The sequence below is a fragment of the Callorhinchus milii genome, unplaced genomic scaffold (assembly GCF_018977255.1).
Source record: "Callorhinchus milii isolate IMCB2004 unplaced genomic scaffold, IMCB_Cmil_1.0 Scaffold18, whole genome shotgun sequence".
NCBI classification, from domain to species: domain Eukaryota; kingdom Metazoa; phylum Chordata; class Chondrichthyes; order Chimaeriformes; family Callorhinchidae; genus Callorhinchus; species Callorhinchus milii.
In genome coordinates this window covers 953,992-967,506 of record NW_024704759.1, presented here as the reverse complement: position 1 = coordinate 967,506, position 13,515 = coordinate 953,992, and the positions used below count along the sequence as shown (strand labels likewise).

Sequence of the window (13,515 nt, the reverse complement as noted above, 5' to 3'; positions counted from 1 at the left end):
CAAGAGATGGGTGTTGAGGATTGGGTTAATAACCCACATGTAAGATTGGTGGCTCAGCTCAGGCTAACCATGTGCTAATCACATACAGGTCAACAGATGAACGACTTGAGAGCTATTTGCTGTTAGTTGCATCATTAACGGCACCGGTAATTCATTTGCACATGGTTAACCCAGCCCGCAAACTAGACCCCAAAAGGGTGGACATGGTGTTAAAGACCTGTCCTTTCGTCATATAGAATGACTGACAAACACAACATTGACTCAGTCACTCACTCACTCAGTCACTCACTCATTCAGTCACTCACTCACTCACTCATTCACTCACTCAGTCACTTACTCACTCAGTCACTCACTCACTCAGTCACTCACCATCAAAAGCGATGGTCTGTGTAACCATCTGCTCTTTGTCACTTTTCCTGAGGAAAGCAGCAGCTTCACCAAACTCGTTCCTGTTGAACATGGCCATGGTGTGTGTGTGTGGACGCGGAGATAGACAGACGTGGACTTGGGTTCGTTCGCTTGGCACTCGCTCAGGCTGATCACAACTGCAGAGAGAGAGGAAAAAATAATAATGGAGTCACTCAATCCACGACTGCGCAATTGGCTGCCTTGTTTTGCCCGTTCTCTGCTCTTTCTGTTCTCTCTCCTCAGACATGCATTTGGAGTCCTGTAGCTCAGTGGTTAGAGCATTCGCCTCATAGAGCACCTGGGTTTGATTGCTGGGCAAGGTCAAATGTTGCGCAAGTTTCCTTATGCCACACGCCTCTGTTTACCTAGCGGTAAGTAAGAACCCGGTTGTTAGTCGATTGGTGGATCGCTTTTCTGGGAATAGTAATTCTTGCACACAAAAAAAATGTCATCGCTCAATCCACGACTGTTTGTAGGACGCTGCTGTGCGTAATTGGCTGCCGCGTTTCACCCACAAAATATACAGTCAATTCACTTTACAGTATATCATGTGAAGCGCTTTGAGACGTTTCGAAGACATGATAAGGCACTATATCAAATGTCAGGATTATTATTATCGGTATAAACAATTAAATTTTTGCTAAAAAAATTAAATCCCTAAATCGTACATTACATAAAATTCTGGTTTGTGCTAACAGCTAACATTGGGAGCAAGAACACAAGCATTAACACGTAGCACTAACCTTGGCTAACCAGTAAATGGCTGAGGTGACCAGAGCTCCACTGCCTTTTATTGTCTCACCTCAAGGTCAGTCGGACAGGAGCTATGTGAGCAATGTGCCTTGTGTCACACGTAGAACAAAGCCCATTGGATCTGCCCCAATCTCCAGCTTACACACAAAAGGCAATCTTCACTGAGCCGTCGCCGTTTATTTTTATTCCTGAATCACAACTGCCTTTATCATAGAGCTGCCACCCACCCCCTCCCCACCCACTGTCTCTAACTCCTGCTGTCCCCAACCAAGGAGTGTGGACGCACAGTGCAGAGGAGCTTTACTGTGTCTCTAACCCTGACCTGGGAGTGTGGACGCACAGTGTAGAGGAGCTTTACTGTGTCTCTAACCCTGACCTGGGAGTGTGAACAGACAGTGTAGAGGAGCTTTACTGTGTCTCTAACCCTGACCTGGGAGTGTGGACGCACAGTGTAGAGGAGCTTTACTGTGTCTCTAACCCTGACCTGGGAGTGTGGACACACAGTGTAGAGGAGCTTTACTGTGTCTCTAACCCTGACCTGGGAGTGTGAACAGACAGTGTAGAGGGAGCTTTACTGTGTCTCTAACCCTGACCTGGGAGTGTGAACAGACAGTGTAGAGGGAGCTTTACTGTGTCTCTAACCCTGACCTGGGAGTGTGAACAGACAGTGTAGAGGGAGCTTTATTGTGTCTCTAACCCTGACCCAGGAGTGTGAACGGACAGTGTAGAGGGAGCTTTGCTGTGTCTCTAACCCTGACCCAGGAGTGTGAACGGACAGTGTAGTGGGAGCTTTGCTGTGTCTAACACAATGCTGCAACACTGGAGAATGATGAATGTTGAGGTTAGCCTTGGTGTCAATGGAGGGTGAGCTGGTGATGGAGGAGGAGGGGCTTTTTCTGCCTGTTATTTTGGAGCCTCTGTTGTGAGTTAATCCCAGGCTCCGGCAGGTATGTAGCACAAAGCTCGACCTTGGGCCACAACCCAACCAGAGAGCAGTCAGTGTCCTTGTGAGAGGACAAGGCTCTATAATTAGAGGAGGACAGCAGCGCTGTGGTCTGTGAGGCTGGTCACCAGCTCCACTCCACATTAATCCCTTTCTTTGTCTCTGAGCGATAAAACACAACAGGCAATAGCAAACGCTGTGAGGGGAGGGGGGATTGGAGGCAGATACAGGGGCAGGAGACACAGAGGGGGAGAAGACACGGGGGGAGCTCATTCAAATGTTTCAATCTAATTTATCTCTGCACTAATCCCATTCCCTGCTCCACCCGCTCTCTGATCCCAACCCGCAGCTCAGATGCAAATCCATCACTGCCCAGGCCTTGGGACATCGTCCTGATTTGAGAGTTGTTATATAAATGCAATTTGTCGTTGTTGTTGTCGTAAGGTGTCTGTGCTGGTCCTCGCTCCCCACAATGCCTCTGACACAGGTGTGACCATTAACCGTGTGTGAGAGGGTGAGTGAACGAGTGAGCCGTGGGTTGAGACACAGAACAACGAATCTATTAACATAACAATAATAATCCTTGCCTTATCACATCTTCGAGACGCCTCAAAGCACTTCACAGAGTATACCATAAAGTGAATTTACTGTGTATTTTGTGGGCGAAACGGGGCAGCCAATTGCGCACAGCAGTGTCCCACAAACAGTTGCGGCTTGAGTGACCAAATTAATTTTAAAATGTATTTTGAAGGAACTATTATCCCCAGAAAAGCAATCCGTCAATCGACTAACATCTGGGTTCCTACTTACTGCTAGGTAAACAGAGGCGTGTGGAGTAAGGAAACTTGTCCAATGTTTCACCCTGACCTGCCTGGGAATCCAACCCAGGTCCTCTCACTTGCAAGACGAGTACTCTAACCTCTAAATTACAGCTACAAAATACCTGAGCAATCTCAAAGCTTTCCTTGTTTCTAGCCTGCAGAGAGGAAAGTACAGCGACAGGCTTGTCACAGGTTGGAAGGGGGGATTACGTGTGGTGGGTCGGCCTGTCTCGGAATCTGCAGTCACTCAAGTGTCAGGAATTCACAGTGATTAGATACCAACAATCAGTGTCCTTTATCTCCAGAAACTTTCCATTCCTGGTTCTGGGTTCCCAAAATAATGAAAAGAACAATCAGACAGACACGCCAGGGAGAGAGTGGAATGGGGTTAGAGAGCTCCAGTAGGGGAGTGAGCACCAGCACAGACATGATGGGGAGAGACCAGGGAATGGGGTTAGAGTAGAGAGCTCCCAGCCAACAGCAAGCCCACTCTTGCCGAGAAGGAACAGAGAGTGAAAGATAATTGGGACTGAAGCAGGGTGAAGTGTTGCAGATCTGGGTTGATTGTGGAGTTTGTGTAAATCTTTCCGTTTGTCAGATCAAAGGCAACATTCTCTGGCTCGGCACCATCTCTATTTATCAGCCCTCGCGCTGGGCATGAGGAGAGCAGGGACACCGGCAACACACAGCACAACTGTTGTCTATATTTAAACCCAAATAACAAATGTAAATGTTCCCTGTGGTGTGTGAGCTCACATGGGCCTCACACACCATTGTCCCATCACATCAAAGGCTCAGGAACCTGGGGTCCACATAGGGTCTGAGCCCAAATAATGGCACTTTAACGAAGGACCTCTGTGACTACTGGAGTCCTGTAGATTATTTGTAGGAGCACCTAGCAATCAGTAGGAGTCCGGTTGTTAGTCGATTGGCAGATTGCTTTCCGGGGATAATAATCCATTAAAAATTTAAGTCCCACACAGACTTGTGGATTGACTTGTGGGCACTCAATCCTCTACTGTTTGTGGGGCGCTGCTGGGTGCAATTGGCTACCACATTTCGCCCACAAAATATACAGTCAATTCACTTTACAGGATATTCTGTGAAGCGCTTTGAGACGTCTCAACGCTGTACATGATAAGGTGCTGTATCAAATGCAAGGATTATTATTATTATAGAGAACTTTGAGCTCATGGTCCAAGGCTGATTGATGCTCCTAGACAGTGCAGGGGGTGGAGATGGGGTTGGGGGGGGGGGACTGCATTGTCGGAGACACTGTCTTTCAGACGAACCATTTGAACCTCACTCCATGTTTGTGCCCTGTTCCGGTGGACGTCACAGATCCAGCGGAGTTGTTGGAAAAGTGAAGGGGTTTCTCTGCCCTAACATCCTGGCCAGCAATCCCCTCCCACACACACACACATACACACATAAAGTTGCTCATTTGCTTCACGGCTACCCTAACATGGCTGATTGGTGAACTGAGCTGCCAGTCAAGTCAGTGGCTTTTGGCGAGAAGTAGATCATTATTTGGCAAGGACAAGTTTTCAGGGCTATGGGAGAGAGCGGGGGTGTGGGATTGATTTGGAAGCTCTTTTTAAAGAGCCGGCACAGACACGATGGGCTGAATGGCCTCTTTCCGTGCTTTATGATTCTATGAATCCTCGTGAGTTAGGGTTGGTTACTTGCAGGATGAATTGGGCATTGAAAGCCAATCTTTTCCATCCCATGTAACACACATTCTTGTTGCCTTTGTACAGACCAGCTTGATACCAATGTTCATTCCTTTGGGGTGATATTGAACTTCACAGTAAATTCATTCAAAACTGTACAAGGTTTATTGATTGTTAAATGGACATTGCCCATTTACAGTTATGCAATTTGAAACATAGTGTTACGATATGATTCTTAACAGGTTAGGTTTCTGGGAACACAAAAATATTGCTTGTGCAGCCCGTTGACATTTCTCAAATCTGGGATCCAGTCATCAGCAGCCTTAAGACTGGACCCAACCTGACAATAATAATAATCCTTGCATTTGACATAGCGCCTTATCACATTGTTGAGACGTCTCAAAGTGCTTCATAGAATATACTGTAAAGTGAATTGATTGTGTATTTTGTGAGCAAAACACAGCAGTGTCCCACAAACAGTCGTGAATTGAGCGATCAAGTTCTTACTTTTTTCATGGAGGGGCGGAAGGATTATTACCCCCAGAAAGCATTCTGCCAATTGACGAACAACTGGGTTCCTACTTACTGTTGGTAAACAGAGGCGTGTGAGTGGAGTAAGGAAACTTGCCCAATGTTTCGCCATGCCCGGGAATCAAACCCACGTCCTCTCGCTTGTGAGGTGAGTGCTCTAACCCCTGAGCTACAGAACTCTTAATATAACAAAACGAGTCGTTGGGGTTTGTTCAGAGCTGCAGAAGGCTGCTGTGTCTCAGCCCCAGTGGAGATCTATCTGTCTGTCTGTCAGCACTTCAGTCGGGACACTTTCCAGGGTCAATGCCCAGGTAGCTAAAGAATGCTGGCAGATCGTGCCTGAGTGTCAAGCGGCCAGTCTGAGCTGTGGTGTGGCTGACAGCTGACGCTGTGGCTATCTATAGCTGGCTATTCTCAGTTGCTCTATTGTGTTGGTGTGTGTGTGTGTGTGGTGATGGTCTCCAGCAGCCGCAAAATGTCACTCACAGTCAGGCAACCAACACCGTATGATTGTCATGTCTTGGAGTGGGGGGGCGGGGGGGGAGTGGGGGGTATTAACACACATGCTTCAGCGCCTTGCGACGTCCTCCTGACGTGAGGGGTGCTTTGCTGTTGTTGTTGCTGATCAGTCACTGCCTAGACACACAAACGCCCGAACACCAGTCAGTGAATTGACCAGCCCAGGAAACTCAGGACACCGTTTGGTCAGATGATCTCTGGGTGACACATGGAAACCCATCACCGTTGCTTAAGAGTCTCCAAACCCAACTGAGAATTCCTGGCCTCCCACCTACACATGGAAATCGCCACAGATAGATTGTTGGAATGGAATGCGCTCTCTCTCTCTCTCTCTCTCTCCAGTGGAGAGCCATGCATTGCAAGTGCTCCAGGCAGACAATGTGGTAGCCAACACCATCAACAACAACTTGCATTTATATAGCACCCTCCACGCAGGGCAGCATCCTGCATTGCTTAATGATGGCAGAGTTCGACACCGAGCTGGGGAGAGAGAGGTGACAGTAGACATGGTCCAATGTGGACCCCACAATCTTCTGGCCCCAAGCTGCGAGGTGCTGAGCGAATGATAACAACAACAACAACAAGGTTCCATTTATAGAGTGCCTTTCACGTCAGGAGGACGTCCCAAGGTGTTGAGACATTTGGGTCAGGACCCGAGCAGGGGGGAAATGGTCAGGGTGAGGGGAGGGAAGGGAGGAAGCGAGGAGGGGGTAGAGAGTCGAGAGGGGAGCCGATAAGTTAGTTAGCTGAAAAGAACAGACTCCTGCTTTGTCTTATGTAGGTCATTTATTACCTTAAAACCTCAGGCGTTCACCCAGAGACATAAACCGCTTGAACTCATTCTATGGGAGAGGGCGGAAAGGGATCCATATCTCTTAGCATAAAGTTGTCAGCTACAGAAGTGATGGGAGAGAGACTGAGGGCATGTGCTTCCCTCAGCCTGATCTGGTGGGGGGAGAGTGGGGGAGAGGGCTTACTCTTCATACACAAGCGTTCTCGCCTGGGCTCTATTACTCTGGTACAGGAGATTTCTAGGCAACTCTGATAGACAGCTTCTCATGGAGCTGTTACACTGAGGTTTGGCCTGGCACCCACCCATCAAGGTGCCTGACACACGGGGGGGCTCTTCACCGTATCTCATTGAGCAGCAATTCTCCAGCCCGTTGCTCATGTCACAAGTCTTACAGCTCGGGATCTGATAAGTATTCTAGAAACACAAGAAGGAAAAATAAAGCTGTAGCTTGGTCTCATGGAGACAGACCATGTTCTTGCTTCTCAACGCACTGTGTCAAATCATTATAATAAATAATAATACTTGCATTTGATCCAGACGTTTCAAAGCGCTTCACAGGATATACTGTAAAGTGAATTGACTGTGAATTTGGTGGTGAAACGCGGCAGCCAATTTGCGCACAGCAGCGTCCCACAAACCATTAAGGAGTGAGTGACTGATTTTATTTGGGGGATTGTTGGCCAGGACACTGGGAGAGAGAGAAACTCCCTTCTCTTTTTGAATAGCCATGGGATCTTTAATGTCCACCTGAACAGGCCGACAGGACTCAGTTTAACATCTCATCTGAAGGACGGCACCTCTGACAATGCAACACGCCTCAGCGCTGCTCTGGATCCTCAGCTTAGACCATGTGATCCCAAGTCCCGATGTGGAGGCTCAAACCCACAACCTTGACTCAGAGACGACTGACACAGCGTGGCGCAGTTGTCGTTACGTTGATGATGAGCTTTATCAGGTAACACCGAGCGAGGGGCGACACACCCAGGCACTAACCACTACATTACCCTCGGCCATATTAAACCTCATTTGCCACCGACTGACCCGGTTCCAGAAATGATCCAAATGATTTGTGCACGTGGTAGAGTTACACGGATTTGCTAATGGCTTCCTCCCCCACAAGTTGGGAGCCCCATTTCTGTAAAGCGTGGGAGGAAGGAAAGAGAATGAGGGAGGCAAGACTTCATGGATCTGGAAAAAGGTGAGTTTGGAGTGGGATTAGTTGGCAGCCCTTTCAAAGAGCCAGCACAGGCACGATGAGCAGAATGGCCTCCTCTGTACTGCGAAATTCTATGATTCTAATAGAAAGAATCTCAAGCACGATGAGATTGATTAGGTAACTGTGGGGAATGGTGAGGGCATCACTTACTTGATTGGATGGTTCCCTATCTTTATATTTACTACTTTCTAAGCAGAACTGGCACAGGGACGTATCATCCTCATTAGGGTAGGAGACTTCATTGTCATCGATGTAGTTGTACTGAACATTGGACTTCCCATAGGTTTGACAGGGACACTTGTCATGCTCCTCCTTGTTGATCCAACACTCATCCCTCCGTTTGCTACACTCCTCACCTCTCTTCTGCTCTTGGGAGGGGGCGCCGTTGGTATGTTGGCAGATGAGAGAGGAGCAGGTAGGATGCTTTGTGTTGGTACAACTCGAGCAGAATTCCCCAGAGGTTTCATTGGCCACTGACTGAGCGGTGGACTGGTTGGACATCCGGACTTTCACCCCTGGTTTGTCCAGCTTGGGCTCGGGGTAGTTCGGGAAGCGTAACCTGCCCTCGATGCTGACATTCCTGCCTGTGCCCCGGTAGTAACATATGTTGGTTGGCACACACAAAATCTCCGTCTCTTCTTTGTCTGCCAACGCGCACTTGGGGTGGTGCAACTTCCTCCTCACTTGCCTCCTCTCCACCCGGCCCTTCCCCACATTGGGCAGGTATGGCTCGAAGGAATCTGGGAAGAGGGCGGATTCAGGGATGAGGCCACATTTGCACCAAGGACCACACGTGGCCGAGGGCACGATCCAACCATGGTCAGCCATCGGGCAGGGGAAGGCCCGGGCCAGAGTAGCCTTGTAAATTTTCCCTTTCTTCATGTTTGGAAGCTCTTCATAGAATTTCGCCTGGCAGCTGTTGTTGATGGCTTGACTGTAGCAACCGGGCAGGGCAGTGAGCTGCGTTGCGTTGATGCGGTTGAAGGGGTATTCCAGGCCCTCATTACACGGCCCGTTCAATACCCGGTTACTTTGGCAGGGGCACTGCTCAGTCCTATTCTCTGAGCCTCCATGGAACATGGATTCATTCCCATTGTCACCAGGCTCTGCAAAACAGGGACAGCCCATCATTCAAACAGAGCTACTGCAGCTGAGGGAGATGAGAGAACAAGAGAACGAAAGAGAGAGAGTGAAAGAAAGAAAAGAGGAGAAAATATATATCATGTAAAGCTCTCCCCTTGGTTTGATGGGACAAGGCCCTATATCTAATGTGATTATTTCAGGAGATTGTTGGTAAGTGGGATGGAGGTACAACATGTGGGGGAACCAGGCTGCCAGGTCGGGTGGAGGGGGGCAGTTCCACACTGTCCTGCTGATGGGGTGATGGTGATGGGGGTGGGGGTAAAGAGATTCTGGAAGGAGATCAAATGGTCCCAACCTCTCACTATGTCTTTGGGTCATTTCACCCTCTGGTTTATTATGAAGTGAAATATTTTTCTGCGCCTTCAGGAAAGTCATCATCGCCAACCGGTTTGGCTGGTTCCTTGGGTGACATTGCGCTTGAAGCTCACCTGTGCGACTTATGCCTCACCTGTGTGTGTGTGTGTGTGTGTGTATGTCTGTCGGTCTGTCTCATCTGTCTGTGTGTGTGTGTGTGTGTGTCTATCTCACCTGTGTGTGTGAGTGTGTGTTGTGTGTGTCTGTCTGTCTGACCTGTGTGTGTGTGTCTCACCTGTGTGTGTGTGTGTCTGTCTGTCTGTCTGACCTGTGTGTGTGTGTCTGTCTGACCTGTGTGTGTGTGTGTGTGTGTCTGTCTGTCTGTCTCACCTGTGTGTGTGTCTGTCTGTCTGACCTGTGTGTGCGTGTGTGTCTGTCTTACCTGTGTGTGCGTGTGTGTGTGTCTGTGTGTGTATGTTTGTCTCACCTGTGGGTGTGGGTGTGTGTGTGTCTGTCTGACTGTCTCACCTGTGTGTGTGTCTGTCTGTCTGTCTCACCTGTGTGTGTGTGTCTGTCTCACCTGTGTGTGTGTGTCTCACCTGTGTTTGTTTGTTTGTGTGTGTGTGTATGTCTCACCTGTGTGTGTGTGTCTGTCTCACCTGCGTGTGTGTGTGTGCGTGTCTGTCTGTCTCACCTGTGTGTGTGTGTGTCTGCCTGTCTCACCTGTGTGTGTGTGTGTATATCAACCGGGGGGTGTGTGTATCACCTGTGTGTGTGTGTGTGTGTATCACCTGTGTGTGTGTGTGTGTGTATGTGTGTATCACCTGTGTGTGTGTATGTGTGTATCACCTGTGTGTGTGTGTGTATCACCTGTGTGTGTGTGCATCACCTGTGTGTGTGTGTATCACCTGTGTGTGTGTGTGTATCACCTGTGTGTGTATCACCTGTGTGTGTGTGTATCATATGTGTGTGTGTGTGTGTGTGTGTATCACCTGTGTGTGTGTGTGTATCACCTGTGTGTGTGTGTATCACCTGTGTGTGTGTGTGTATCACCTGTGTGTGTATCACCTGTGTGTGTGTGTGTGTGTATCATATGTGTGTGTGTGTGTATCACCTGTGTGTGTGGGGGAGGGGGGGGCTGTGGCTGTGTATGTGTGTGGGTGTGTGTGGGGGTGTGGGGGGGTGTGGGGCTATGGCTGTGTGTGGGTGTGTGTGGGGGTGTATGGGGGTGTGGGGGGGGGGGGTGGGGGTTGTGGGCTGTGGGCTGTGTGTGGGTGGTGTGTGGGGCTGTGCCTGTGTGTGGGTGCGTGGCTGTGGGGGGTGTGGGTGTGTGTGTGGGTGTGGTGGGGTTGTGGGGCTGTGTGTGGGGGTGTGTGTGGGTGTGTGTGAGGGTGTGTGGCTGTGGGGGGGGGGTCTGACCTGTACGTTTCTGCATTGCTCCCGTGGCCGCCGCTCTGTGCGCTGTGGTCGCGGACCCACATGTGCTCTCTGCAAAGGATCGGGAAACGTAGCGGCGGAGCGGGAACCGCCCAATGGCTTATGTGAAGCTCAGATAATAAACTGAGCCGCGCGGCCCCGTCCGGTCAGAGCCATCACCTCACCGCCACGTCACAAGGTGCCGCCACTGAGCCACAACCAGAGCCCTCAACACAGCTCAGCTCAGCCCCGGGACCGGGACCGGGACCCCCCGACCCCCCCACAGCCTGGAGACAGACAGTCACCACTGCACACTCTCTCCCCCCTCAATCCATCTCCTCCAATCCTCCAACCGCCCTCAACCCATCTCCTCCAATCCTCCAACCGCCCTCAACCCATCTCCTCCAACCGCCCTCAACCCATCTCCTCCAATCCTCCAACCGCCCTCAACCCATCTCCTCCAACCGCCCTCAACCCATCTCTCCAATCCTCCAACCGCCCTCAACCCATCTCCTCCAACCGCCCTCAACCCATCTCCTCCAACCGCCCTCAACCCATCTCCTCCAACCGCCCTCAACCCATCTCCTCCAACCGCCCTCAACCCATCTCCTCCAATCCTCCAACCGCCCTCAACCCATCTCCTCCAACCGCCCTCAACCCATCTCCTCCAACCGCCCTCAACCCATCTCCTCCAACAGCCCTCAACCCATCTCCTCCAATCCTCCAACCGCCCTCAACCCATCTCCTCCAATCCTCCAACCGCCCTCAACCCATCTCCTCCAATCCTCCAACCGCCCTCAACCCATCTCCTCCAACCGCCCTCAACCCATCTCCTCCAATCCTCCAACCGCCCTCAACCCATCTCCTCCAACCGCCCTCAACCCATCTCCTCCAATCCTCCAACCGCCCTCAACCCATCTCCTCCAACCGCCCTCAACCCATCTCCTCCAATCCTCCAACCGCCCTCAACCCATCTCCTCCAATCCTCCAACCGCCCTCACCCATCTCCCCAATCCTCCAACCGCCCTCAACCCATCTCCTCCAACCGCCCTCAACCCATCTCCCCCAATCCTCCATCCCCCCTCAACCCATCTCCTCCAATCCTCCATCCCCCCTCAACCCATCTCCTCCAATCCTCCAACCACCCTCAACCCATCTCCTCCAATCCTCCAACTGCCCTCAACCCATCTCCTCCAATCCTCCAACCCCCCTCAACCCATCTCCACCAATCCCCCTCAACCCAAACTTTTCAACCTCAACTCCAAGCAACCCCCCCCCCCTCCAGCCAATTCCTCAAACTCAACTCTTCCCCCTCCAACGAAACTCCTTCAACCTCAACCCAATTCCTCCAATTCAATCTCAACTCCTCCACCATTACAACCTCACCTCAATCCCCCCCCCCACCCATGCGCCCCAACCTTCCAGCCTCTTTCCAATCCTCTCCAGACCAACCTATTCCTCTATATGGAGCTGTGATTTTAAATTATGTATTTTTACTATAACCCTCCTATATTTTTCTATTGAGTTTTCGCTTGATGGCCAGGGTTCAGTTTCACGGGGGGGGTGGGGGGGGGGTGGGGGGGGTGGGGGGAAGGTGACCGAAAGCATGGTTGAAATGATGATCTTATGACGGGGTTGGGAAGTGGGTCGCGAGGGGGGTATGATGATTGATGGTTCTGCACTAAATGGTAGCTGCCGGATACCAACAGATATCTGCAGTGGGTAATGGAAATCTGGAACTCCCTCCCTCCCGCAAAAGGCTGTGCGTGCTGGATCCACTCACATTGTCAAAACTGAGGTGGATAGACTGTGGATAAGTCAGGGTATCAAGCAAGCTGCCCCAGGACGACTTGCAGGGAATCCAGAAAATCTACGGTTTGTTCTTCCTCCCCCCACCCCCACTACCTTGAGGTTACAGTTGGGCCTTCAATCTCAGTTTTTTGTGGCTACCCACAGTCCCTTGGCCTCGCCCCCTCTCTTGCCTCCTTCAAGGCCTGTCTCAAAACCCTCCTCTTCAACTGCATCTTTGGTCACCCTCTTACCCCCACCCTCCCTGCTCTCCACTCCCACCTGATCCCAACCCCTGGCTCGGGTCCAAATCCCTGACTGTCCAGCCTCTTGGGACGTCCTCTCGATGGAGCGAATGTAAATTATGCCTCTGTGGTTTACATTGCTGTAGTTTTCCCCCAAACCCCGCTCTCTCTGTGTTCCCTGGTTAGCACGGGATGTGGTGGTGGTGGAGGGGGTGGTGGTAACCCACTGTTTGTAGACGTATTAGAGATGTCCTTGATGCGGGATCCATTGTATCTGAATGTGTTGCCGCTCCATTGTGCTCATTGTAGACCGTGCATACCTGACCTGCCTGTGTTGTGTGACTGCTCAGGACCCCCTGCTCAGACCCTGGAGCCCACCAGACCCCTGCCCACCATCGCCACAAGAAGGATACACTCCACCTCGGAGAGAAAGCACGACCGGCAGTCCCGGCCCCCGCGGCCCCCCTCTGGGGAGAAGCCCTCCTCCCCCGGCTCCAAACCCAACATCTGTGATGGAAATTTCAACACCGTGGCCTTGTTCCGGGGAGAGATGTTTGTTTTCAAGGTGAGAGCTTCATGTTCACAGTGGGTCATGTGGAGGGGGGGCTAATGGGAGTCAACGGGAAGAGGTTTGATCTGTTAGGCCCGTGTCCATTAGAACTGTGTACAGTGCGAGTGAATGGGCGGGGGTTGGGTCTGTTGAGCTCCTGCCTTGTGTCTCTCAATGGAGAGGGTGGTTTATGTGGTAACTCGTGTGGGTGTGCGTGTTGGCGTGCAGGTGGGCGTGCGTGCGGGCGTGGTGTGTGTGCCTGTCAGTGGGCGGGTGTGTGTGTGGGTGTCTGTCTCTCACTAACCCAGCCCGTTGTCCTGGCAGGACCGCTGGTTCTGGCGACTGCGGAATAACCGTGTGCAGGAGGGGTACCCGATGCAGATCGAGCATTTCTGGAAAGGGCTTCCCACCCGCATTGACGC

The 13,515-nt window shown here is 51.1% G+C and overlaps 2 protein-coding genes across 2 annotated transcripts in view; one reads left to right on the top strand and one right to left on the bottom strand.

Annotated features, from left to right (window-relative positions):
* The window catches only part of LOC103189060 (myosin-7B), a 31,564-nt gene extending 30,350 nt beyond the window's left edge, over positions 1-1,214 (bottom strand). Inside the window, exons 1-2 of the mRNA XM_042341985.1 lie at positions 1,152-1,214; positions 370-545 (exon numbers count right to left, since the gene is read on the bottom strand). Coding sequence (XP_042197919.1) covers positions 370-466 — 97 coding nt within the window. The 5' untranslated portion in view covers positions 467-545; positions 1,152-1,214. The remainder of the gene's footprint in view (positions 1-369; positions 546-1,151) is intronic.
* Positions 1,215-12,173: 10,959 nt separating this feature from the next.
* The window catches only part of LOC103189049 (matrix metalloproteinase-24), a 5,379-nt gene continuing 4,037 nt past the window's right edge, over positions 12,174-13,515 (top strand). Inside the window, exons 1-4 of the mRNA XM_042341922.1 lie at positions 12,174-12,232; positions 12,333-12,385; positions 12,894-13,108; positions 13,418-13,515. Of these exons, the coding sequence (XP_042197856.1) occupies positions 12,174-12,232; positions 12,333-12,385; positions 12,894-13,108; positions 13,418-13,515 (425 nt within the window). The remainder of the gene's footprint in view (positions 12,233-12,332; positions 12,386-12,893; positions 13,109-13,417) is intronic.